Here is a 23,723-nt window from a genome sequence, read left to right as displayed (position 1 = left end):
AATTGTTCATACAGCATGCCTGTGTGTGTGTGTGTGTGTGTGTGTGAGAGAAAGAGACAGACAGACAGACAGAGTGTGTGCACATGCACACTTATGTATATCATATGCAAACTGGCTTCTGGAAAAAATGATCCAAGGTAGAGTAAGGCTTTCTTACTCCATCACCTTCAGGCCATCTGCCTTGGACTTCCCAAAGCCTTCAATGTCCATCTCAGAATTGGCCAGCCTTACAGCTCCCTTGCACTGGGGGAAAGGAATTTTAAAAGCCTCTTGTGCAAGTCAGCGCCCTCCTTTCCAAGCTCTCTTCTTGGCCCTCGCTGTCAGCATCAATTTTCTGCAGGGAGTGATTTAACCTTCATTTATTCATTAATTCTTTTTTTCCCCTTAACTTCATTAGGTAAGATTTATAAAGGTGCTGAATTAGAAAGGTCACCTGTCCCTGGGCCCAGGACACAGTGTGCCTGCATCTCTTCTCATGAGTTTCCTTCGGGGAGTGCTCCGGTGGTAGGGAGGGGAGGGGAGTAGCAGGGGAGAGAGTGAAAGCAAAGCCTGCAGCTCCCCAAGAAGGCCAGACAGGCAAGTGGATGTCGCAGCCTCTGAACCAGCTCCATGCTACCTGCTTGCTGTTGAAAGACTGAGCAGCTTGGGGAAGGGCAGGCTCCATGTTAAGCACACCTGGAATCCTGGCTCCACCTCTTACTATATTGACCTTCACCAAATTATCTAATCTTATTAAACCTTCAGTTTTCTCTTAGATAAGTTGTCTATAATGATAGACTCTACTTTATCAGGTGCTGCAGGGGTTAAACAAGGTGATGTATGTATAGCACTGAGCACAGTGCCTGGCACACAGCAGTCAAGAAACAATAGCTTTTTAAAAAGATCTTGAATTGTCCTGGATGAGTTCTGGCAGTGTTGGGCAGTCGTCAGCTTACTAATCACTAGAGACTGGTATACAGGGAGTCTGTCTGACTTCTCCAAGAAAAGGAAGCCCCTATATTTTATGATTGATTCCCATCTCCAGAACCACAGAAAAAAGCCTCAGCTCAGGGAGAAGCCAGAAGGAACCAAGCCACTGCTCGGTGTCAAGATTGCTTGCCAAGGCCCACCAGATTTCTGCAGGAAGTTGGGCTAAGCTGGCATCCTGTTGTCTGTCGTAGCCTGGCCACACGCACCATCTCAGGCCCACCCAGCAATTACCCATAGTCAGGGGCCTTTCCCAAGTCTCAGCGGCCTGCTGGGCTTGGCCTCCAGCCATCTCATCTCAAGGAGCTGTCTCTTCCATTAACAGCCTCCCTAGAAAGAGGGGAAACAGAGTATAGACTAAAGGACCATGCAGGTATTTTGAACTTGTAGAAAGACAAGAGTATCTGCTTGCTGCCACCTTCCTGTGTCCTTGATCCTCATGCCCCCAACGGAACTCAAGACCGTCCCAATTCACCCCACTCAGAATGAATTCAGCTCTCTGAGCTTCTCTAACTTCATGGTAAAAACCACATACCTGGGGAATATCTGTCTATTTGGTGCCTCCCACATTAGGCTCTAAGCTACTAGGGGACCCAAGGCAGGTCAGAGGTATCCCGTACCCTCCCAGGGCGATGGTAGAGCCAGAACACAATCAGCATTGGAGAAAATTATTTTAATAGGAAAGCACTGAGGGAAGCAGGCAGGCAAGCCAAGCTGAGAATATTGGGTTTGAATATGATCACAGAGGATTACAATAATTAATTTTATTTTATCTAATAGTCTTACAGTTGGGGCTTCTGGAATCCAACATGCAAATGTATGCTCTTAGTGCAAATTGGAGCATGCCCAGAGTAATGGAGAAAAGTCTAGTCCCCTCACTTTTTCCGGAATCCTATTTCCTTTACCTGGGATCACCTATTTGTTTGCCAAAGATGGGCTAGGGAGTAAATTCCAATAGAGGAAGGAACTCTTGGCCTGAGTAAATGTGACCAGTGCCTCCTCTATGCTAGATGGAATGAAGAGAGATGCTGGGCACTGGGTAGCAGCCCTCCAAGCACCCCGGGGCTTCTGGGCAGCAGCCGCAGGAGACCTAAAGTGTGAATCTCGCCCCAGGGCAGTCTTTACAGGCCATGGAAATCACTTCACATGTATGATATTAGTTGGTACTGTCCTCATGCTCCCAGATTTAATGAGATTCTTTAGACATTGTTAAGAAACAATGCTTGACCTTTTTAGCATAGCAACAGTGTATCATTTTATTTCATGAAATAGGCCCCTACACAACAGGCCATTTGGTATAGTTATTGTTCCGTTTTCAAATGAGTGTAGTTCTAAAATAGAATATGGTTTTGCGACTCTCACAGTATCCATTGAGGTCACCAGTGATACTGGTCACTGAATAGCCCAGATAGGAAGTGACCAGTAATTGTACCTGAACTTCTCAGCCACTCCTCATTATCTGAGTTCTTCTTCTGACTGTGGCCACTATCACAGCCACCATGTCTGGCACCTAAGGACACTGTAGTTTGTACCTCTATCTTGGCCTGGCTGTGAACGATTTCCTCTCCCTGTAACTCAAGCTAAATCAATATTGGAATTTATAGGAAAGAAAGAAGGCCTCACGTAACGCTCTTTTGTTGGGCTTTCCTGAAGGAGGGTAGATATTAGTCCATGGTATGTCTGGTTCTATTTTGCGTGTCAGTTCAATTTCTTTACCTGTGGCCCTAGACTAACATCTAGTGGCCATGGTGTAATGATGATAGGCATCAGTACAGAGACCGAAGCTGCACACACAATTTAGTCTTTAAATATTTTCTGTCTCTGGGGTCAACTGGATACAGTAGATGCCCTGTATCTCTCAGGATACACCCCTCAGGGACACATTAGTTATAGAACAAAGGTGATTGACATTTTCTGAGTCCAGTGAATAGCCTCGTCCTTTCAATCCAACTTATAAGCCCCTCCTACTTCAGGGATGCCTTTGGCCCAGAGGTGTCGCTTTCCTGCATCCTAAGGCTACAGTCTTAGCGTATAAAATTACTTGAAACATAAACAGTGACAGATAACCATTAGAGGAGAGTCATTCTTTTACACTGTAAAAATAGAGTTGGAAATTGTCACTTTTAAGAGGTAAGAGAGAGACATATGGACAGAACACCAAGAGTCTCTCATTTGTCTCTTAACATTAAATCTAAATCATAAAACCACAGACAAGAGACTCTTACATTTGGAGCCTCTTTTGTTTTCCTTTCTTTGTAAGAAGGGTATGGAGTGTGCAAAAAACATGCACTCAAAAAAAGGTATCATTTCACCACACTTTGGTCTCCTCAATGGTAAAAATAAAAACAACTGCCTGATCTCTAAGTCTGTAACTAGTGACTAATCTTGATTCAGTGAGATTTCATGGGGTGAACAGTTGGACAGTTTCCAATATGATACTTGCTTATGTGTGTATGTATGAAGCTCTGCTCTTCCATCTTCTTGGCTTTGAATTAAGAAATTTAGGAAGTTTTCAAATGCTACAATATGGACAAACCTTGAAAACATAATACTAGTGAAAGAAGCCAGCCACAAAAGGCCACATATTGTTTGCTCCCATTTATATGAAATGTCCAGAATAGTAAATCCATAGAGACAAAGAATTGATAGGTGGTTCCCTAGGGCTGGAGAGGTTCGGGGGCAGGCAGAATGGAGGGTGACTGCTAATGGATATAGGGTTTCTTTCGAGGGGTAAGGAAAATGTACTAAAATTGATTGTGGTCATGGTGGCACAACTCTGAATATACTGAAAACCATTGACTTGTACACTTTACATGGGTGAATTTTATGGTATGTGAATTTTATCTCAATAAAGCTGTTACTTAAAGAAAAATCATAGGAAAGCTGGGCCATAATTGGTGGCCGCCCCGTAACCTCTCCTCCCTCTGGTCACCACCACCCAAGAAGGCGTGGATGCCCCACCATGGATGATGTCGGTGGGTGGCATCTGCGGGGTCTGCTGTCCTTCTTGCTTTTTCTTCCTTCCCTTCTTCTCCCTGCTCTTCTCCTGCCTTGGTCTCCTGCTCTTGCCTATTCCTTCTGTTTCCCCTCTTCTTTTTCCTTCTCTTCCTACTGATCCCACCAGCCAATGGGCTTTCCTTGACCCCAGGAAACTGAAAGGGAGGAAACAAGAGATAACAGTGAAAATTAATCATAACTATAATAATAAATTATTTGTACTATGATAAATTATTAAAGCTGTCCAGGACTTAATTTAATCTGCACAACATCCCCATTAAGGGGATAATTATCCACATTTTATAGGTGAAGAAACTAAGATTCAAGCAAGCAGAGTAACATACTCAAGCTTACCAAGGAGCAAAACCAGAATTCAAATCCAGGCCTGTCTGGCCTCAGAGCCTATTCTCCAAAGCATGAGAAGACCTTAAATATGAGTCTGGGCTTGGTTATTTATTGATGAATTATAATAGAAGTCATTTGACGGGGTTCAAAAGTGCAGTATCTACAATCTCATCTGTTGGTCTGATATTTATGGCCATTTATGGGTGATATCTGTGTGGCGCGTCCATTCTTTATGGTTTTCATTAGGACTCTAATCCTGTTTAGAAGTCTGTTTGTCATTTTTAACTCCTCTGTTTAATTTGGGACAGCCCTAATCCTTCTTCCCTACAAGCTGGAGGGAGACAGATCCCTATGGCTCTTTTCTTCTCACAGTTGCATGCAGCCGGGGGTGGGAGTGGGCGACAATCATGGTGTGTGTGTGTCATGAATGTATGTGACGTGAATATGTGTGTGAGCATGTGATGGGAGTACGTGTGAAGTGTGTATGCTGTCAGTGTGTTGGTGTGGAATGTGAGTGGATGGTATGAACGTGTGTTTGTGTTCATGAGTGTGTTTGCATAAGAGTATGCGCTTGTGGAGTGAGGGGGTATGTGTGTGTCACGGGGCTATCATTCACTGTATCCTTTTTTTTCAGAATCACACACATTCTTGAGTTGAGGCCTAACCATTGGTTTCCAAGGCACAGGGGCTGTTCTCCCCTCCCCGCTCACGGCCTGCCAGGCTCTCTCCCCTAAGACAAGCTTGGAGTTGGAGGGGAGTCTTGAGCCCAGTCTCTCACTCATCAGGGACCTTGAACTCCTGCTTAGAGCTCCCCAGTAATGGAAATCTCCCTTCCTCCCCACGTTGTTGGTTTATAGAAAAATTCTTCCACTGGACTATTCTTTGTGAGGGAGGCCTAGAGTTGTTTTACTTTGTTTAATTCATATGTAAAAAGTCTACTCCCAAGGAACCAGTAAGAAAAGACATCTAAAAGCGACATCCTTTTTTGTGTCCTTTGCTGTCCCAAGAGCACACACCAAAGCTCATTCCCTCTGCTTTGGCTTGTGATGTTTTCCTGCCCAGGACACTATACTCTCCCCCTCCTCAAGTCCCATCTCCTCCGTGGAGCCTTCTCTGCTCTTCAACTCGCACTTGACGCCCACCTTCTCTGGACCCCCCCAAAGGGCTTATAAGAGGTACAATGTTTAGCACCTAAAAATATTCTGTCTCTGGGTCATCTGGGTAAAATTCTGGTGGACCCACACTACACATTTCAGCTACCTATTTCCCTAGAGAGTTTGGGCATCAGGGCCACCAGATATGATGGTTCAGGTTGTGTACTGTACAAAGGCATCTGGCTGAGGGCCAAGTGAGGCTGAAACCAGGTTTTCACTCATCTTACCAAGCCATGCACCTAGAGGGGGCACCTTTCCCAAATTGCACAAAAGGACTCTTATTGGCTAGAGGTGGCCAGGGAGCCTCAGAGAGTTCAGTCCTGTTGTCTCAAGGTCCCCAGTAGCAGCCAGAGGAGTGCTTATTGAGGGACACAGAAAGTGCTGCCTTCCTTCTCCACTCCTCGGCAGATGAACCTGGCCCCCACAGCCCTCCTTCAGAAGACCTTGACCCCTCCGAGTAATCCCACCACACTCCGGTCACCACTTAGCTCCACATGCCCTCATCTGACTCCAGCTTAATTTTCACTTCTCAGTATCTGCCTTTTAAGTGTCCTAAATCTTTTTTTCACATCTTCATTATGTCCTTCCAACTAGTTACCAAGCTTTAGGAGGGTGGAGAGCATGCTTGCATTCCATTTGCTTTCGGCCACCCCTGTGACATCTATCCAAGGACTCGGTCCCACTGGGGGCCAAGTTAGTGTTGTTGACACACTGAGCCACCAGCTGAAGGAGCAAAGAAACCAAAGTTCTGTGTTCAGAGCCATGAGTCAGGGCATCGACCCGTCTCCCGAAACACCAGCTCAGCCGGGCATCTCAGGGGACAGAACCCATCTACTCAGCCTCCCTCCCGCTCTGGTCCTAGTTACCTGCAAAAGGTTCCTAAGGATTAGAAAGTTCTGGACAAACTCAGCCTATCTCCTGGTTTCTCTCTAGGGTGACACAAAGTACTAGACAGGAAAATGAAGAAGTGGCCCCAGCCCTTCACCAGATTAACCTTTAATTATCACTTAGTAAATCATCGATTAGGTTTCTGATGGGCAGTGGCTCGGCAAGGACTAAAGCTGTACCGCTTCAGATGCATGTTTGGTTTGGATGAGGGACAGGCCCGCATGGAGGCAGAGCATCCCAGGAAATGGCCTTTTGCTGGGTCTATGGCGTGGTTTGGTTGTGCCTCTGCAGAAAAATGTGTGAGGCGTGTCTAGCCTGCAACAGTGGGAAAAGTTGCCTTTTCTTCCTCAAGACCTCCAACCTCGGGTCCCTGGCTGACCCCCTCCGCTTCCATCTCCACCTTTCAGCATTGGTACACCCTCAACCCACCCCCACACTCCAAAATAAAGCATTCAGGAAGTCACTAAATAGCAGTATTGATGCGCCATCCCCGCATGCCCTGAAATGATAATGCATCACCCGTGGTGCGTAGCCAGACGGAGCCAGATTACGCTCAGGTGGTTAAAAGTCCAGGTCTAATTAGAGTTCCAGGGAATCAAGCCATTGTATTATTAATGATCTTCCTCCAATGTTCTGATTAAAACAGTAATTTTAATAAGCACAGCTCGATGCTAAGTGTTCACTGAGCACCTAATTATATCAGTTATAACTCCAAAATTACTTAAAATTCCCTTTTTCCACCAGACCCTGCATGCACCAAATAAAATAGAGACTCAGACAACTCGGTGATTACTTGCTGTAATTAATTTCTTAAGCACCTGTTGTTTTTTTTTTTTTTTAAAGGAAAAGAATCTTTTGTCTCTCTTCCATCTCCCTACCTCCCCCTCCACCCCTTTGTATCCCCAGAGGCTCTGTGACATTGGTTACATTAGAGGCCGCCACTGAAGGAGGCCACGAACAGAAAGAAGTGAGGAAGGTAAAGATTTGAACAGTCCCTGCCACCACCCTTCAGGCAAGGGGAGGCTGCAAAGCTCCAATCTGCACTGATGGCTCAGACAGGGCTGGGCACTAGGGGCGGGGAGGCGGGAGCACCCAAAGGGCTTCTAACCAAGAGCTCGTTCCTCACCACATCCCTGTCTTCCTTAGACCAGCTTCAGATGCCTTATTTAATGATCGCACTTGCATCTCCAGGAGGGCAGAGGCAAACGGGTTGAGAGCCTTCCCATTGTGGCTGTCCACAAATTCTTCTGACCCGTGAGCCACTTGAGTTAAAAAAGAGACCTCAAAAAAATAAATTAAATAAAATTCATAAAAAAAAAAGATGCGGGCAGAGAAAAAAAAAGACCTCACACCAGTTCACTCTGTTCAAGGACACCAGAATTTCAGAAAGAATGGTCTGCTGAGTCATCTGAGAGTTGAGGTGCAGAGTTTTCTTTAAAAAAAAAACATAAGTTATCCATAAGTTATCAGTCTATCCCCGGAAATAACACCAATAATTCCCCTGCGTTTGTGCGATAAACTTGATGCTGAACAATGCTCGGCTGTGGCTCTCACTCCACATGACCCTCGTGACAACAAATGAGTTAGGAATGGCAGTTGTTAGCATTCGAATGCCCAATCAGTGTGCCGAGATAGAATCAAATCGCAGCTTTATTCTGTCTCCCACCATCGCTTTACCTACGTCTGGGACAGGCTGCATAGCTCATCAGCTCACTCTTGGTTAATAAAAAGTCCTTCATGTCTCAAGCACAGTCTCCATTCAGAAGCATAATGCCCAGTTCCAGACCAGAAGAAAAACTCTGGCCTTGACGGATGCCCAAATCTTTCTCTCCCCGACCCCCAGCCTGGGCCTGCCGTACACTCCCCACTTGCGGGGATGGGAGGTGGGGAGGCGTGTTTCTTCTCTTTCTGTCACTTACCTTCCCGCACTCGAGCTGTTGTTACCCCTTTAGAAGAGGAGGAGGGGAAGGGTCAGGGAGGTCCTTCTCTCTTGAACTGGAATTGTCGCAAGACAGCCTCATGCTCTGCGAGCAGGCTGGCGTTTCTGACTCTTTCGGGGCTGAGTCCTCCCTGGGCCTGTGGGCACCTCTCTGCCAAGCTGCTTTGGCTGCTGCTCCCATCAGGCGGGCAGTACTTCCTCTTATCCTGCCACTCTCCCCTCTGCCTCCATTAGCCGGCAGTTCCCTTCACGTGAAGATGCTCACACTAGTGACGTAGCCCCACCTCCAGGGGTCCTCTTGGACAAGTAGTAAAATGCTGCCAGGCCGGCTCTCCTTCCTGAGGTGTCCACATCTAGATCTGATGCAAGGAAGCCCTTGCACATCCTCGGCCTGCCACCATCACCGGGGAGCTCAGTGACCTCCCACGGTCCTGCCTTCACCCTGTCTCCTAAGAGCTCGCCACCTTACCCTCTGGATTTCCTGCCTCCTGGCTTTTCCTGTCCACTCCGACCCCTACAGTCCAGAGGATGCATCAAGCTTTCTAAGTGGTCCTACTGAAGGGTGGCTAGGTCACAGCATCCCAAGGTCCTCCTCCAAACGTCTCACAGAATCCTTTCGTCATTCCTTCGACCCTTTCATTGCATTGATATGGGTCAGGAGATACAGAATAAAGGGTAGAAGAATCATGAACTTGGATCTTAAGAATCTACTCCGAAATCTTGCATGACAGTCGGCCACCGTACTTTAGCAGGCTGCATCCATTGTATCTCGGTGCCTTGGTGGATGCTTTAATTTTGACATCCGCTAATATTTACAGATGTGGAAAGTGAGGCTCAGAGAGGTTAAATGGCTTACCCAGCACAGCTGAGTACCTAGTGTGGCTGAGCCAAGTTCTTCTGACAGTAACAGCCGTGTCCTTTCCGTGACACCGTGCACCTCTGCTGGGTTAGAAACGTTGTCTATTTAAACAAACCACAAAAAGCCTTCACATCACCTAATGGATCCCAGCAGAATGCCAGCAGTCTCAGCCACACCTAGAGAGTCTTTGCATAGTTCTTAGTACATTTACTTAAGGAGCTTAAAATAAAACCTGCATCACTGAGTAAGTGTGATTAGCTTCTCAGCAGGTATTTATAGACGTATTTTATGTAGGAAACTGGAGTTGGAACATACAGGGATATCCCATATGAAGAAATAAAAAGCAGAGCCCTGTGAATAACCTAAAAAGAGAGAGACCTCAGAAGAGCTTAAAAAGTATGTTTGCGTCTTGCCAGTTGGGCAGGGGGTCAGAGCCTAGATTCAGAGAGAGGGGTCACAGAGGTTGATGGAAGAAGGCTGTGTGGAGCAGTCATTTGCACGTGTAGGGGAGGGAAGGACATTCTGATTAGCAGGGATGCATGAGCGAAGAAAGTTAAGGAGGCAGGACCACGCAGAGCAGGAGAGGAGGTCAGCCTGCCAGGGGTGGGATTCATGCTGACAGAAGAGTCCAGAGTGGGAAGTTCAGCCTGGGTGGGGAGTAGAGGTTAAAAGACTGAAACCTTGGGCTGGGGTATTTGGATTATAAACTTCATCCAAGAAACATTTTTTTCATGTTGTTTTTGAATTTTGTTTTTTGTAGGGGAAGGTATTGGTTTTGATTGTTTTTTAGCTGAGGCCATCATTACAAAACACTGCCTCTGGGAAGCCTTCCTTGATTTGCCCTTCTTCTTTGCTCTTGTAGTTTTACCACATCTCGGTCATAGTGCTGTTTCGTTATGATCTGGGGGATCCATCTGTCTTCCTGACAACACTATGAGTACTTCAGGATCAGGGTCATGTCTGTTCATCTTGGAACTTCATGCCTACACAGAATACATAGCCAGTCCCTAATGTATTAATAATAACTGACAGCTATATCTCAGGCACTGGGCTAAGTGTTTTCTAACCCATGCCACCCATTATGCGTAAGAGGCAATTTAGTGAGGAGTTCTGCAGCCAGCCTGCCTAGGTTTGAATCCCAGCTCTACAACTTACTGGCTATATGACTGTCAACAAATTCACCAAGACTCTCTGTGCCTCCGTTTCTTCCTCATCTGCAGATAGCAAGTCTTATAGAAGTATGTGCTATAATTATCACCATTTTGCAAATCAACAAATGGGGCTCAGAGCTGAGTAACGTGCCACAGGTCACGCAGCTAATAAGCAAAGGGGCTGGGATTTGGACCCAGGCAGCTTGATTCTAGGGCCCATGCCCTCAACGACTACACCTTTTTGAAGAAAAGAAAAAATGAGGGTGTGCAGAACACATGTAGTGTGGAGAGAAGAAGAGGGAGACCAATGGGCCATCAGCCACCAGCCCACTGTGAGGATGGGGGTCTGCAGCTGGGGCCAGTGGAGGGAGGCAGCAGGCATGCCATGGCAGGGACAGACCTAGGGCACATCATGAGAGAAGAAATACAAAACTTCTCCTTTTCCTCCTTTCTCTTCTGTTTCCACCTCCCTGGCCCTCCATGACTTACCGCCGAATCACTTTTCTGACCAGCCATCTCGTCCTGATACACGCCCATTCCTGGGCTTCTTCCTGTACCTTCTCATGTTTGTTCTCCGTTCATGCTTTTCTCTCCTCACAGAATGCCCTTCCTGCATTCCTGCCTCTCAAAATATCGCCAAGTTTTCTAGGCCTGCTACACATGATGACACCTTCCTGGTCCCTTCAGCCCGAAGTGATCATTCCCCATTGAAACTCTTACGTGACATCTTTCACTTTCTAGCTTCCCCACCAGAGGGGATGCTTCTGGAGGGCACTGGAGGGCCATGACTAACTCGGATTTGCTATTCCACAGCACAGGACTTGATACCTGGTCTGTTGAATAAATGAGTAGACGAATGAAGGAAGGATCTATAGCTGGATGGACTAATGCATGAGTAAATGAATGAATAGACAAATGAACAAATTATAAGTACCAAGTGTATTTCCACCACATGCAGGTCCACCCAGTTATAAAGCAAGTCTACATGAATGTAGATGCCTGAGGCCAGGCCAATCAACCTGTACTGACTAGTCCCCAGGGGGCAGAGCACTGTGGCTCTGTAGTCATCACTGCCTCGGTGGAATGGTATTTATTCAATTGGCCAGTCTCTACCAGTTCCCAAAGCAGCACCGAGGCCCGGGATTCAGCAAAGCACGGGAGCCTCCCTGCCTCATACCACCTTGCCAAGGTTAAATGAACGAATGGCATGAATGAATAAGTGAGCTCTATACAGAAAGGAAATTTTAAAATTTTAATATAAGTGTAGGAGACTTTTTTCCTTAGGCAGAGATTTAACTTACACTCGTATCCTCCACCTCTCTCTCTGTCTCTTACACACACATGCACACTCGTCCACTCACCTATTAACATGTCCCAGGAAGCTGTGAGTGACAAGAAACTGCTCTGTCCTTCCCTGGGGAGCTAGTCACTTAGCATACTAAGAAAAATCAGAGAGAGTATTTTCAAATTTGATGTGTCAGGGAGGACAAGATGACCTCGTCTCAGATGGTTAGAAAGACAAGTTGAGAAATGATGGAGAAGATGCACGCCATGGGTCCACCGGAGACCAATATTCATAGAACGAGGGGCCAATGGCTTCCTGTCTACTCAGAATTGTACGATAGCTTAGGCAGAGAGGGGGAGGCCCATCTCAGATCCAGCACCTGTGGGTAGAGCTTTCTTATGTGCACAGCTGTTGACAGGGGTGGACTAAAGAGGGGCCAGGGCGCTTGGGCTTTTGACCAGATCAGTCCAGCTCTCACCATCTGGTAAGATTTTGCTCTCCCTACATCAAGATGACCTGGGAACTTCAACCTGGGGTCCCTTCAATACCCCAGAATTCCACAGAAGGTATCAAGGATGGAAAATCAGCACACAAGGAGTGCCCAAGGCCTTACCAGCTCCCATCAAGAACCCTGAGTGGCAACATCAGAGGCGGAAGTGCAGCTGGGCACTGGGAGGCAGGAACTGGAGCCTGGTGTGGAGGCGATGCCAGGAACTCTGTTAAAGGGAGCTCGTTAGGGCCCCCTTGAGGAGCAGTGGAGTCCTGAAGGCCCCACTTTCCCTCTTAGAGGACTCCCTGAGTCCTCTTCTCAAACAGCACTGAAGGTAGCCCCATCCCCTACCCAGGCAACAGCAAAGGTGTTCTTACCCCAGATCTCCGACCAGCCTCTTCTTGGGGCCTGATGATTCCCTCCCCAAACCTCACCTTTTAGAGCTTATGAGCCCTACATGCTTCAAAGAGAATTTGGGATTAACGGGAGGGCCACACCCTCTTGTCTGGCTCTCCTGGTGACTGGAAGGCAGGAGAGCCAGAATTTGAAGGGGTGGGGCCCAGAAACCAGGACGTATTAGGCAGATGCCAGCTCTCACATAAATCAAGCTCCATGTGGTAAGGCTACCCTTGGGCTCTCTGCATCCAGGGGCCCCACTGGAAAAGTCTGGAGGAATAGAAGTGTGAATGAACGAATGGGAATGGACAGATGAAGGGGCATCCCTGCTTCGTTACTCCATCCCCTTGCCATCATCACTTTTCCCCTCTGGGGCAGACAAGTTGATGTTGGCCCTGTAGGAAGCTTTGTGGGCCCTGGCTAATCCCAGGCATCTGGTTTCCAGGTGAGAGATCTGATTTAGCTATTTCATAGACCCTATGTTTCCCAAATCCTCTCATCCCCTATTTCCTACCCCACCTGCTTTCCCTAACTGAATAAATCCATGGTTGTCATGGAGACAACATAGTATCAGCCTCTCTGCTTCTTTGTAGAGCCTTCCAAAAAACAGCACTAGAGAGGGCCCTTTCTGGCACAGGAGTCCTGTCTGAGAAAGTATGGTATGGTATTTGGAATATCTGCTTTGCCCATTCACTTTCTTCCCTCTTTGTACTTCTTCCTTGCCCAAGTTCCACCTTCTTCCTTAGGAGAGTAAGCTCAATTTGACTTTTTCCAGCCAGGGATCCTGAATTTCAGTGTTCTTCAGCCTCCAGTAGGGATTATGTCATGAATAAGGACAACAGTTTGAGTGGCTGTGTAGACCTAATTCTCCCCATATGATAGATAGAACAGCAGTCTCAGCCCAAAGAGGCGAGGTGGCTTACTCAAGGTCAGCCTACACAGGAGTGCAGAGTCTGGGTGAGGGCCCTCTGCAGCTTCCTGCGCAAACACTGCCACCTTCAGTGGGTCTGCACAGAGAGATCGAGCATGATAACTACCACTATCAAGCACCAACTGCGTGCAAGGCTCTTTGTGTACAGATGTCACTTAAACCTCAAAACAACCTGGTGAAGTTAATACCATTATTGTCAGCATTTCACAGAGGAGGAAACTGAGGTGCAAGAAGGACAATAAGGACCATTTATTAATGTCATACAGTCAATAATTATAGCAGCTGGATTTGAAACTGAGGACTGTCTCCTTCAAAGTCCAGCTTCTTAACGAGGACAAAGTAAATATGGCCTCTACCAAAAGGGTACAGGAGGAGCCATCATTACCCAAGTGCTCATCAATAGGATGAATTCCACTCTTTGGGGCCAGAAATTTCTTTCCCCATCATCCTTTCCCCTTTGACTCCTGCATGACCTTCTGCTGGGTTTTATGAATGAGAAGGAAAAAATATCATTGAAAAGTTCAACCAATTTTGGCTCCCACTCTTGGAGTGATAGATAGCTTTAATTACTCCACATTACTCAGCCACTCCACTCTTCTCCCCCAAGTCATTAAAAATAGATTTTGTCTTTGAACTTCACTCTGCCCTCAGGTCTCCAGATAGTCAGAAGTTCTTAGGAGATGGCCCCAGGGTCAGCTTTTGGTCAGAAGGTTGCATGTTGCTTTGGTTGCAATCACAGGCTCCAGAACCTCCAGCTGGTTTTCTGGGGGCGGGGCGGGGCAGGGCGGGGTGGGGGTGGGGGGGAGGTTGGTGTCTCCTTCTTCTTAATGATATTGATCATGTGACTTTCACAGCTTAGAGGATGGGCAGTGGGCTGGGTTGGTGTTTACTTTATGAGGATTTAAGGTGATCTCACACATGACTATTGATTTTTAAGAACTGGACCTAACCCTGGGAACAAACAATACTGAGTTCTTCACATTAATTACTGGGAAGTTGATTCGTAGGGAAAACTGAAGCTGAAAATGGAAGCTCAGAGGTGCCCTGGTCCCTGATGAACAGGCAGAACAGGTGAGACAGGTATTGCTGTCTCCATTTTAAAAATAAAGAAGGGAGGCTTGAAGAGGTTAAGCAGCTTGCCCAAGGCCTCACAGCGAACAGCTAGCAAGACCAGGACAGGAGGGCCTGCCACCTCCACTGTCCCCACTCTGTGCCGACTGAGGGCCCTGACATTCTGAGCAGGCTCAGGATGGAGACTGTGGAACCCATTCAGAGTCATGTCCATTACTCTTATGGTCCTGGCAGGTTTTAAAAAAATCTAGCAGGGCATCCTCACCGCCACCAACCCATTTCCTCCCTCACCCTCTCACATCACACCTTGTGTTGTCTGGCTCCAGATGCACCAGCTGAATCGCTGTCAGCAACCAGAGAAAAGTGAGCAAGAGGCAGGCAGTGGTCAGGTGAGGGAGCGTAATTACAGCGGCTGGGCCCTGACGTCCAGGAGAAAGAAAGGGGACCCTGACAGCCCCCCTTGGGGGCAGCCCCAGGAGAGGGGCCTTTCCTTACTGCTGCCTGTGCCTCCACCGCACCACCTCAACCTGGGAGTCGGATGAACCTGGACTCCAGTTCTGTTTCCGCCACCTACAAGGCATGCAACTTGGGCAGTTTGTTTAACCCAAGACTCAGTTTTCTAATAAGTAAGGTGGACCTAATCCCTCGCCTGCAAGGCTGATGTAAGGATTAGGTGAGGTGACATAGGGAAAGTGCCTGGCGTGCAGTAGGTGCAGGATAAACGGCCACTATCATTATCGTTCCTGCTGCTTCATTCCCTTGAACAAGCTCAGTCAACTGCCCGGCTCAGAGGAAGGTGGTACCAGGCAGGAGGCCTCAGTCCCCATCGCTTCTTCCCCCATCCCTGGGGAGCAGATCCAAGGAGGCGATCTCACTTCTGCCCCCAAGCACACCCAGCGGGGGAGAATTAGATTAAGATGCTGTTTCAGGCATCCAGTTAACAGTCAGCTCTTTGTCTGTAAAGGATAGGAGAGAGGATGCAGGTATTATTCTGTGGAGTCTTGCTGACTCAAAGGGGCCATAGTCTGAGGCATGTCAGGAGCCAGGGGAGCCTGGCCTGTTCCCGGAGGGTCCACTTTGGCTTGGGTGCCTGAGAGAAACTGACCAGGGCTGGGGCCTTGGCCTGGCCTCCCTGACCATCTGCCCACGTTCCTCTCCCGGTGAGGACTGTGAACCCTGGCCCCATCGGGTGTACAGGGAAGGCAGAACCCTAAGCTCTCAGACCTCCCAGTGCTGGTTGTACCTGTTCGCCACGGGGCTGACAAGATTTGGGGTAAGCGGTGAAGAGAGACTCCTCCCACCACCCATGGGAACAGGTAACAACTCCTGGGCACTGGCCAGCTCCTAGGAGCAGTGGAGTCAGAGAAACCAAAGCCTCACCTGCCCTCTGGTTGCTTCCCGCCTCCTGAATCCTGCTCTGGTCCCAGCTCCATCTCCTGGGACTGACCCCTGAACCCCCTGTCCCTCCTTTCCTCAGAAAGATCCCTTATGACATGTCACCACCACGGGCCATGGAGGACGCACTGCAGCTGGCCACCTCCACTCACTGTGAGATAGAGCCCAGGGTTAAGCCAGCCCTTTGGGTGCCTCTATTTCCTGGTGGAACAAATGGATCCCTAACCTCCCTTCCTCCCCAGGGAGCTGTGCAGATCAAATGAGATAAGGAGTGTGAGAGCACTCAGAAAGTGCTAAAACCCTCTCTGGGCATCGGCATCTGTTGCGATTGTGCTGTGGAGCTCATCCCGCACACCAGCCCTGGTGGGGCTTCCTGTCAGTCTGCCCTCAGCTGTGAATGCAAATGAGCATCAGATTGCTTCTTGAAAACAGATCTGGTTTGGGAAAAAGAGGAGAAATTGGGTCTGAGACCCTACAAACTCCAAGGGGAGAGAGGTTGGGCTGGCAGAGAGGGACCACCAAGAGAAGATACAAAGGAAAAGAGAGAGGTGTGGGGAGCCAGTTGCGTTTCAGCTGCCGTGCACTTTGCTCCGGGCCCTGGGGACCAGGAGGCTGTAGCTCAGGCCAACTGCATGCTTCCACCCAGGCTGCGTCACTTCCCACCCCCTGCCACCTGGCTCTCAGCCACTGAGAAGGCCACTGTTTCTTTCCTTATGTCAGGAGGCAGGGGACACATGTGGGGACAGGTGTACCATCTGGCGGGGGGAGCAGATTCCAGAGAAGCAGGGGATTAAATGCTCTGTCCCCAAGGGGCCCTACCAGCCTGGGGAACAGCTTTCCCTTATTCCTTCCCTCTCTCCCTCTCTCTCGTGCATGACTGCAAAGGAATCCTTCAGCCTCTAGAACAGAGTGCCCATGCCAAAGCTCCCTGAGGAGAACCTCCAAGCTCTGTCCTTTGAGCCACGACTGTCCCTTGATTGTACCTCTATTGTGACATCTATTCTGCCGTATTAAGACGATCCTGTTTCCTTTGTCCTCAGCCAAACCATGGGCCCCAGGAGGGCAGAGAATGTCGCCCAATGCCTAATGGAGAGCTTAACACAACATAAATGCTCTGTAAATACTGAAGGACCGCGTGGCACCCAGGCACAGCCCATGGTCAGAATCCTCTGTGTTGTTCTGCTTTCAACTCAGCTGTTTCTCCGATAGATGCCCCCAGATTCTCAGAACCAAGGTGGCTCCTTCTAGGCATCCACACAGGGTGGCAGAGATACAACCTTGATTCTCTTTCCCCAGGTTTACACACCAAAGGGCTCCTGTCCCTTGGTCCACCATTGGGGAACTCTTCTCTGAAGAGTGATGGGTTTGCACCTGATGGTAGTAACTCTCCAGGCTGATAGTAACTACCAGGGCCACAGAGGCCCTCTGGGCCTCACCCTGGGTGGTCCAAGCCCTATGGGTATGCCCTGTCCTTCAACATCTTCAGGAAGGAGGATGGTTCCAGCAGTTCCCTTGGTGATTCGTCCCCACAGCCGATGATAATCTGATATCACATCCCTTGCTGTGCGGGGCGCTGCACCCCGTGGGCTGACCAGTGTGCTTAAAGGGGAGGGAGTCGGGTTGGGGAGAGAACCACTCCGAACTCTGCACCCCTGCTGAGCCCTTCCCACGTACGTCAACCCCACAGACTGAGGCCAAGGTGGGCACTGGAAATGTGAGGCCCCGGGGTCAGAGGAGACAAGAACACAGTATGAGTCACCTTTCATGAAGAGTGTTTCTTCAGTAAATGACTTCATTGGACAGTTATATTCATTAGAGGTATAATTACAAGACATAAGATCAAGCGGAGAAGAATGCCAAGCGTGCGGGGGGAATCCAGTGCGAAGTGGTCCCCTGGTCCTGGGGAGAAGGCAGTGGAGGCGGGCGGGAGAAGGGCATCCTCTATCGGAGGCTCTTCACCACCACACTCCTTTGCCGACGCAGCCACCCTCAGATCCCAGCGCTCGGAGCAGAGGGGGTGGGGAGCCTCAGGCATAATTAAAGTGCAATCATAATAAACAAACACTAAAGTGTCACTGAGTGTCCCATTAAACTCTGAGTCAGCCCTGACAAAGCCGCCTGACATGGTGGGCACTCTCCAGGAGAAGCTCCCTTGCCTTCTCCAGCTTCCCAGGACAATGCCCATCCCCTCCCCATCCTCCCCCACCCACCAGGTCCTAGAGCAAGTGCCTGCCTTCGCCTGGCGCAGAGTGAAGTGGCCCCTGACCCCAGAAGTTTGCACTTGGTCTTTCAGGGCCTCCATAGACTCAGAGATATTAGAACCAATTTCTCCCTGGCTATAACGCAGTCCCCAGGCTAACCTCCATCTCTCCTCCCCCTGAGTCAGTCTAGTTCCTTCCACTAGTTCCTTTCGTAGTCCCTAGGCAGAGTTTGATTCTATTTCTTCATGGCCCCAGGGCCTGACACTTAAAGAGATTCCCCAAGACATGAGGTCACATTTACCAGTGGTTCTCATAAGAATCACCTGGAGAGCTTGTTAGAACCATTTCTCAGGCCCCGCCCCATCCCAGAGGTTCTAACCCAGTGGACTCTGGATTTTTATGCCCCTTAAGCTCACAGGTAATGCCAAGGATGTTGGTTTGAGAACTCGGGCCACCTCTTCATGGAGGACATTCTTTTGGCCAAGGAGTGACAGGCTGGAGAGCTTACAGACGTCATGTATTCCAGCTCTGTGGCCTTCTCCGTCCTTCCCAAGTTAACCCAAAACTGCCTTTCTAGATTTATACCCGTCACTCTTCACCCTCATGCAACGTTTTCTGAAGAAACTCTGCTTTCCTATGTTTGCTCATGTGGTTCTTTCCACCTGGGACGCTTTTCATCTGTATAAATATTAATCACCCTTGAAGACCCAGACCCAGGCCACATCCCTTACAAAGCCTTCCTGGGACTCCCATCTAGAGCAGTGCTCTCCCGTGATAACAAAGAACCATCCACACAGCTACGCATGTAATTTTAACTTTTCCAGCAGCCATATTTTAAAAAGTAAGAAGAGACAGTTGAAATTCATAGTAGAGGGCTTCCCTGGTGGCGCAGTGGTTGAGAATCTGCCTGCCAATGCAGGGGACACGGGTTCGAGCCCTGGTCTGGGAGGATCCCACATGCCGCGGAGCAGCTGGGCCCGTGAGCCACGACTACTGAGCCTGCACATCTGGAGCATGTGCTCCTCAACGGGGGAGGCGGCGATAGTGAGAGGCCCACGCACCGTGATGAGGAGTGGCCCCCGCTTGCCGCAATTGGGGAAGGCCCTTGCGCAGAAACGAAGACCAAACACAGCCAAAAATAAATAAATAAATAAATAAATAATAAATTCCTTTAAAAAAAAAAAAAAAAAAAAAAGAAATTCATAGTAGATTTTATTTAACTCAATATTTACTAAATTTTTATCTTTTCAACATGTGTCAATAAAAAATTATTACTGTGCTATTTTACATTCTTGTTTCCCGTGCTCAACCGTCAACATCCGGTGTCCTTAGAGCACATCTCTAGGAATAGAATTCGAACTAACCCCATTCCAGATGCTGGTGACCACACGGGCCCACACATTGGATGGCGCAGACGTAGAAGTAGTATTTTTTTTGCTCTGAATTCCCTCAGCCCTCTTTCAATACCTCTCTTAGCACACACATCACTTTTCTTGTTTTTATTGCTAGTCTGTTTGCAACTTGAAGGTGATGGCTGTGTTTTAATGCTGCTGTTGATTTTATTCCCCTAAAGTGCCCAGCACTGGCCTTTCTGTAGGACATGATCTATGAATATGGGTTGATTAATGAATACAGAAACACATGATTATAGGAAAGACAGAGCACCCATGGAGACACCTGACTTTGAGGGCCTCCCTCCAGTCCCTGTGACATTTCTTTCCTCTGGTTTGCATATGGCTATTAGATCTTTGAGAAGAGAATAATTCAAATTTTAGGAACCACCCCCCTTATAAGTTTCCTGTTTCACTTTGCTCTTCAATTCAGTGTATTAAAAAAAAAATTCCCACCAGGAGGGCCCAGGAAACAGGAAAAATAGTTGTGCTGTTGGTTTCACGTTTGGAGAAGAAAAGGCTTCTCACTCTCTCTGCGACACTTGGCGTGAAAGTGGGCTTTGTTGCTGGAGACACTGCTCCCATTCAGGGCCCCCTTCCCCAGCTGCTGAGAGCCGGGCTGTGTTTTGACAGACGGGCCGAATGCAATGCAGACAGTTGTTTTAATTTCCAGCCAGATGCAGACATCACTCACACGGAGCCCGAAACCCAGGAACGGGACGCTGGGCACTGGGCTGCGGCTCTCAGGCCTCTGAGGACGGGTTGGAGGGGGCTGGCGGAAGCCCCCCAGGTGGCTAGGGTCACAGATATCCTGAAGGGCTGAGAGTCCCAGGCCTGGGAGAGACATGCTGGGAGAGCGTCTGGCAGGCACCTGCCGGAAAGGTGCTTCTGGTAGGAATCACAGGACGTGAGTCAGGGGTCAACGGTTGCTCCTTAATGTGGGGTGCTATCAGTGGCTAGTGGCGTGGCTGGATCTTTGAACTGTCCAAGTCATTCAGGACAGAAATGAACAGTCTCAGGAAGGAGTTAGGCAAACTGTGGGAAATAGAATCCTAAATGTCAGATTTAGAAGGACTAGGGCAGCCTTCCTCTGGGGGCAGAAATATCTTCCACAGCCTCCCAGACATGTGTCACCTTGACTGTGCTTACACGTCCCACGGAAGGGAGTCCCTGCTGGAAGCCAGGTCTGTTGCACTGTTGGACAGCCTTGACTTTCTTCTGTCGAGCTTTCCTGGAACTTTTCACCCATGAGTCTTATTGCAGCCACACTGCCGCCCTTCAAACAGTGGCAGATAGCTTCCACGGCCACCTTGACATTCATCTTCTTTGACCTAAATAAACATATAGGTCTATCAGCTGTACCTCAGATGCCACACCTGGGTCCCACCCCATCGTGACCACCCTCTGGAAAGTTTCTCTGGTTGAGCAACCCTCCTCTTAGAGCAGGTTGCAAAGACCTGAGCTGGGAACTCAAGTCATCTCCATCCTGACACCATGTCCATTAATGCAACCCATGATCAAATTAGCCCCTTTAGCTATGACATCACCCTGTCAGGTCATATTGGACGTAGAGTCAATTCAACCCTCGGACCTATTCCGCATGAACTATTTCAAATCAGCTACTCCCCCAACCTCCATTTAGAATATCAATTTTTTCACTGAATTGCAACATTTTATATTTATGCTTTCTGCATTTTGTATTTTTATTATTAAAGGGAAGTTAGGGATGCTTAAAGCTGATCACGTCACTCAGAGAAAAGCTTTGTAATTCAGAATGTTAAGTGTTTATGATGTGGGGAAAATGAATGGGTGTGGGGGGCACCCAACAGAGAGAAGGAAGTCTCCTGGGACTGGTACCCAAGACCTTTCGTTGTCTGGCCCCTGGTTACATGCCACCAGCTTCATCTCTCAGCCCGCCCATCCAGTATACACTGCACACTTGAGTTAGGCTGAACTTAGCCATGATTACTTCTGTTCGTGATAATCTCTCAGCTAGGAATGCCCTTCCAGGCATCTGCATTGGGCCCACTGTTACCCTGATTCACCCTTACTCGACTGGTCCCTTCCTCCAGACAGGCTGACCCCTTCCTCCAGACAGGTTGTGCTGGACGGCCCTCCTTTAAGCTGCCAAGGCCCCCAGGGCACATACCTATTGCCTGCAATGGATGTTGAGCACAATGTAGAGCAGGTCTCGGTTTGTAATTATCAACTGCTACTGGGCTGCGTGCTCTTCCGGGGGGCAGGATCTGTGCCCTGTTCGCTGCTGTTTCTCTATCACGCGGCACCGGAGCCTCTCGTAGTGATATCTGATAAACAGTTGCCGGGTGAGCAGTGTTCGACTCCATCCCGAGCCTCTCAGGAGCATGCTGTGAAGGCATCTCCATCACATCCTTTGTCCCCCTGCTAGAGGCAGACCACTGTGCCGCTGGACCACAGGTTGTGTTTCCACTTGGGTTCACACATCCAGTAGGTGGGGGACCTCTCTGCCCTAACAAATGAGATCCCATTCCCAGCCCAGCAGCCTCCAGCCCCAGCCAGCAACAGATACCTAGGACATACCAAATGCAAGACTTCAATCTTCTGACCCTTTGCCTGGCCTTAATGTCACACCCGCTGAGCAGGTAAGAGTGAGTAATGACCAAACAGGCCCTGCTCGTGTCCCCGCAGGGCCCCACCTGGAAGCCAGGAGGAGGCCACATCCTCTGGGGGGCAGGGGCTTGATCTGTACATTCCCACTTTCCCCAGCAAGACAGGCAGCTCATCTCTGTTCCCATTTAGCCAGACTTTTCAAAGGATGGGAGATTTACTAGAGAAACTGAATGCAGGCATCAGAGAATGGGATAATTGGATCCAGGTGGTATGTTTGGTTGGCTGTAAAAAGACCATGCCATTAGATGAATATTATTTGATAGGAAAAGTTTCTCCTTCTCTTCCTTTTTAAATGTTTTCTGTGCAGGCAGGATGTCTCAGCCCAAGCTCAGCTGAAAGCTCTTCAGAGACGAGTTGGTGGCACTCAATAGCCTTTCAACAGAGTTAACCATTTTCAGCCTTTGCCAGGAGCAGGCCCAGCTCTCCGGAGGACTTTAGTGCAGGCAAAGAGAAACTGGAGGATTTGCTTCAACCTCCAGCAAAGGCAAGAAGCCTGAGGCCTGTTAGCTGTACCTGCCTCGTGCAGGGCAAACAGATGAGAACGCTGAGGCTGCCGATTCACCCCCCCCCCATTGTCACCTCTTAGGGGTGGTGACAGTGCAAGTGTGGTTAGGTGTAGTTGAGTCTGAACACACCTCTGCGAGGCATCACTCCCTGATCTAACCTGCTCTCTTTTCCCTCTCGGCCAGATCACCAGGGTCCCTGTGGAATCCTGTGAACAGTACACGACTTGTGGGGAGTGCCTGAGCTCGGGGGACCCTCACTGTGGCTGGTGTGCCCTGCACAACATGTAAGTTTGGCACATTCTGGAAAAAAGCCTGGAATGCAGAAAACCAGGTACTTTCCTGGGAGTGTTGATGAGGGATGTGACATCAGTTTGTAGGGAGAGAGGAATTTCCCTCTTCTGAGCAGTAATTCTAATCGTGGTTGGAGTGCTGAGAACAGGAAAAGGAAAAGAGGCCATGGGTGGGCCTTCTTTCCAAGTGCAGTGCCTCTGCCTCTCTGTTTTTCACTTCACCTCCAAAATCTGATCCCCCACCCCCTCCCCCTCTCCCGGCCAGCTGTTCTGAAGTCTGTACCTTTTCTAAAGGGAAGGGTAGTGGTGTTGGAAGAGCTCACAAGGGAAGTTGTAGAATCTCCTCCTCAGTGTAGCCTGAACGAAGTGCCTCCTTCCTGGAGTTTGCACTACAGTTGGGAAGCTTGGACTCTAGTTAGCTGCTGTGTGACCCAGGATGGTCCACTGACAACTGTGGGCCTCCATTTCCCCATCGCTAAATAGGGGTTGTGCCTACCTCGCAGGTGAACTGTGAGGGTTAAATGAAATAATAAATTCTTTGGCAATAAGGAAGCTCAGGATAAGCTACACAAGTCAAAATAATTGTTATGGACGCAGAACCCTTGGGAGGACCCTTCTGGCCTCATTGATGCCTGATTCCAAGAAGTCTGCATCTCACTCCAACTGGCCTCACATCCCTATTCAGATACATCCCCTGACATTGAATACTAGCTCAATAGAAATGCAAAATCACACTTAAACTTCCTAAATCGAAGTGCCCCAGAGGGAGAGAAGAGGGTGAAAACTCCAAAGGCAGGAGCTGGCTAGGAATTCTGTTCC

The 23,723-nt window shown here is 48.8% G+C and overlaps 1 protein-coding gene across 4 annotated transcripts in view; it reads left to right on the top strand.

Moving 5' to 3' along the window:
- The window catches only part of PLXNA2 (plexin A2), a 217,215-nt gene that overhangs the window by 109,752 nt on the left and 83,740 nt on the right, over positions 1–23,723 (top strand). For all 4 annotated transcript variants that reach the window (XR_009700582.1, XM_061187490.1, XM_061187491.1 and 1 more), the window contains one exon: positions 22,798–22,898. Coding sequence is in view for 3 of the 4 variants with exons in the window: in XM_061187490.1 (XP_061043473.1) it covers positions 22,798–22,898 (101 nt within the window). In the remaining variant the exon portion in view is untranslated. The remainder of the gene's footprint in view (positions 1–22,797; positions 22,899–23,723) is intronic.

Source organism: Eubalaena glacialis, chromosome 3, assembly GCF_028564815.1.
Source record: "Eubalaena glacialis isolate mEubGla1 chromosome 3, mEubGla1.1.hap2.+ XY, whole genome shotgun sequence".
NCBI lineage: Eukaryota > Metazoa > Chordata > Mammalia > Artiodactyla > Balaenidae > Eubalaena > Eubalaena glacialis.
This window is presented reverse-complemented; position numbering and strand designations above follow the sequence as displayed.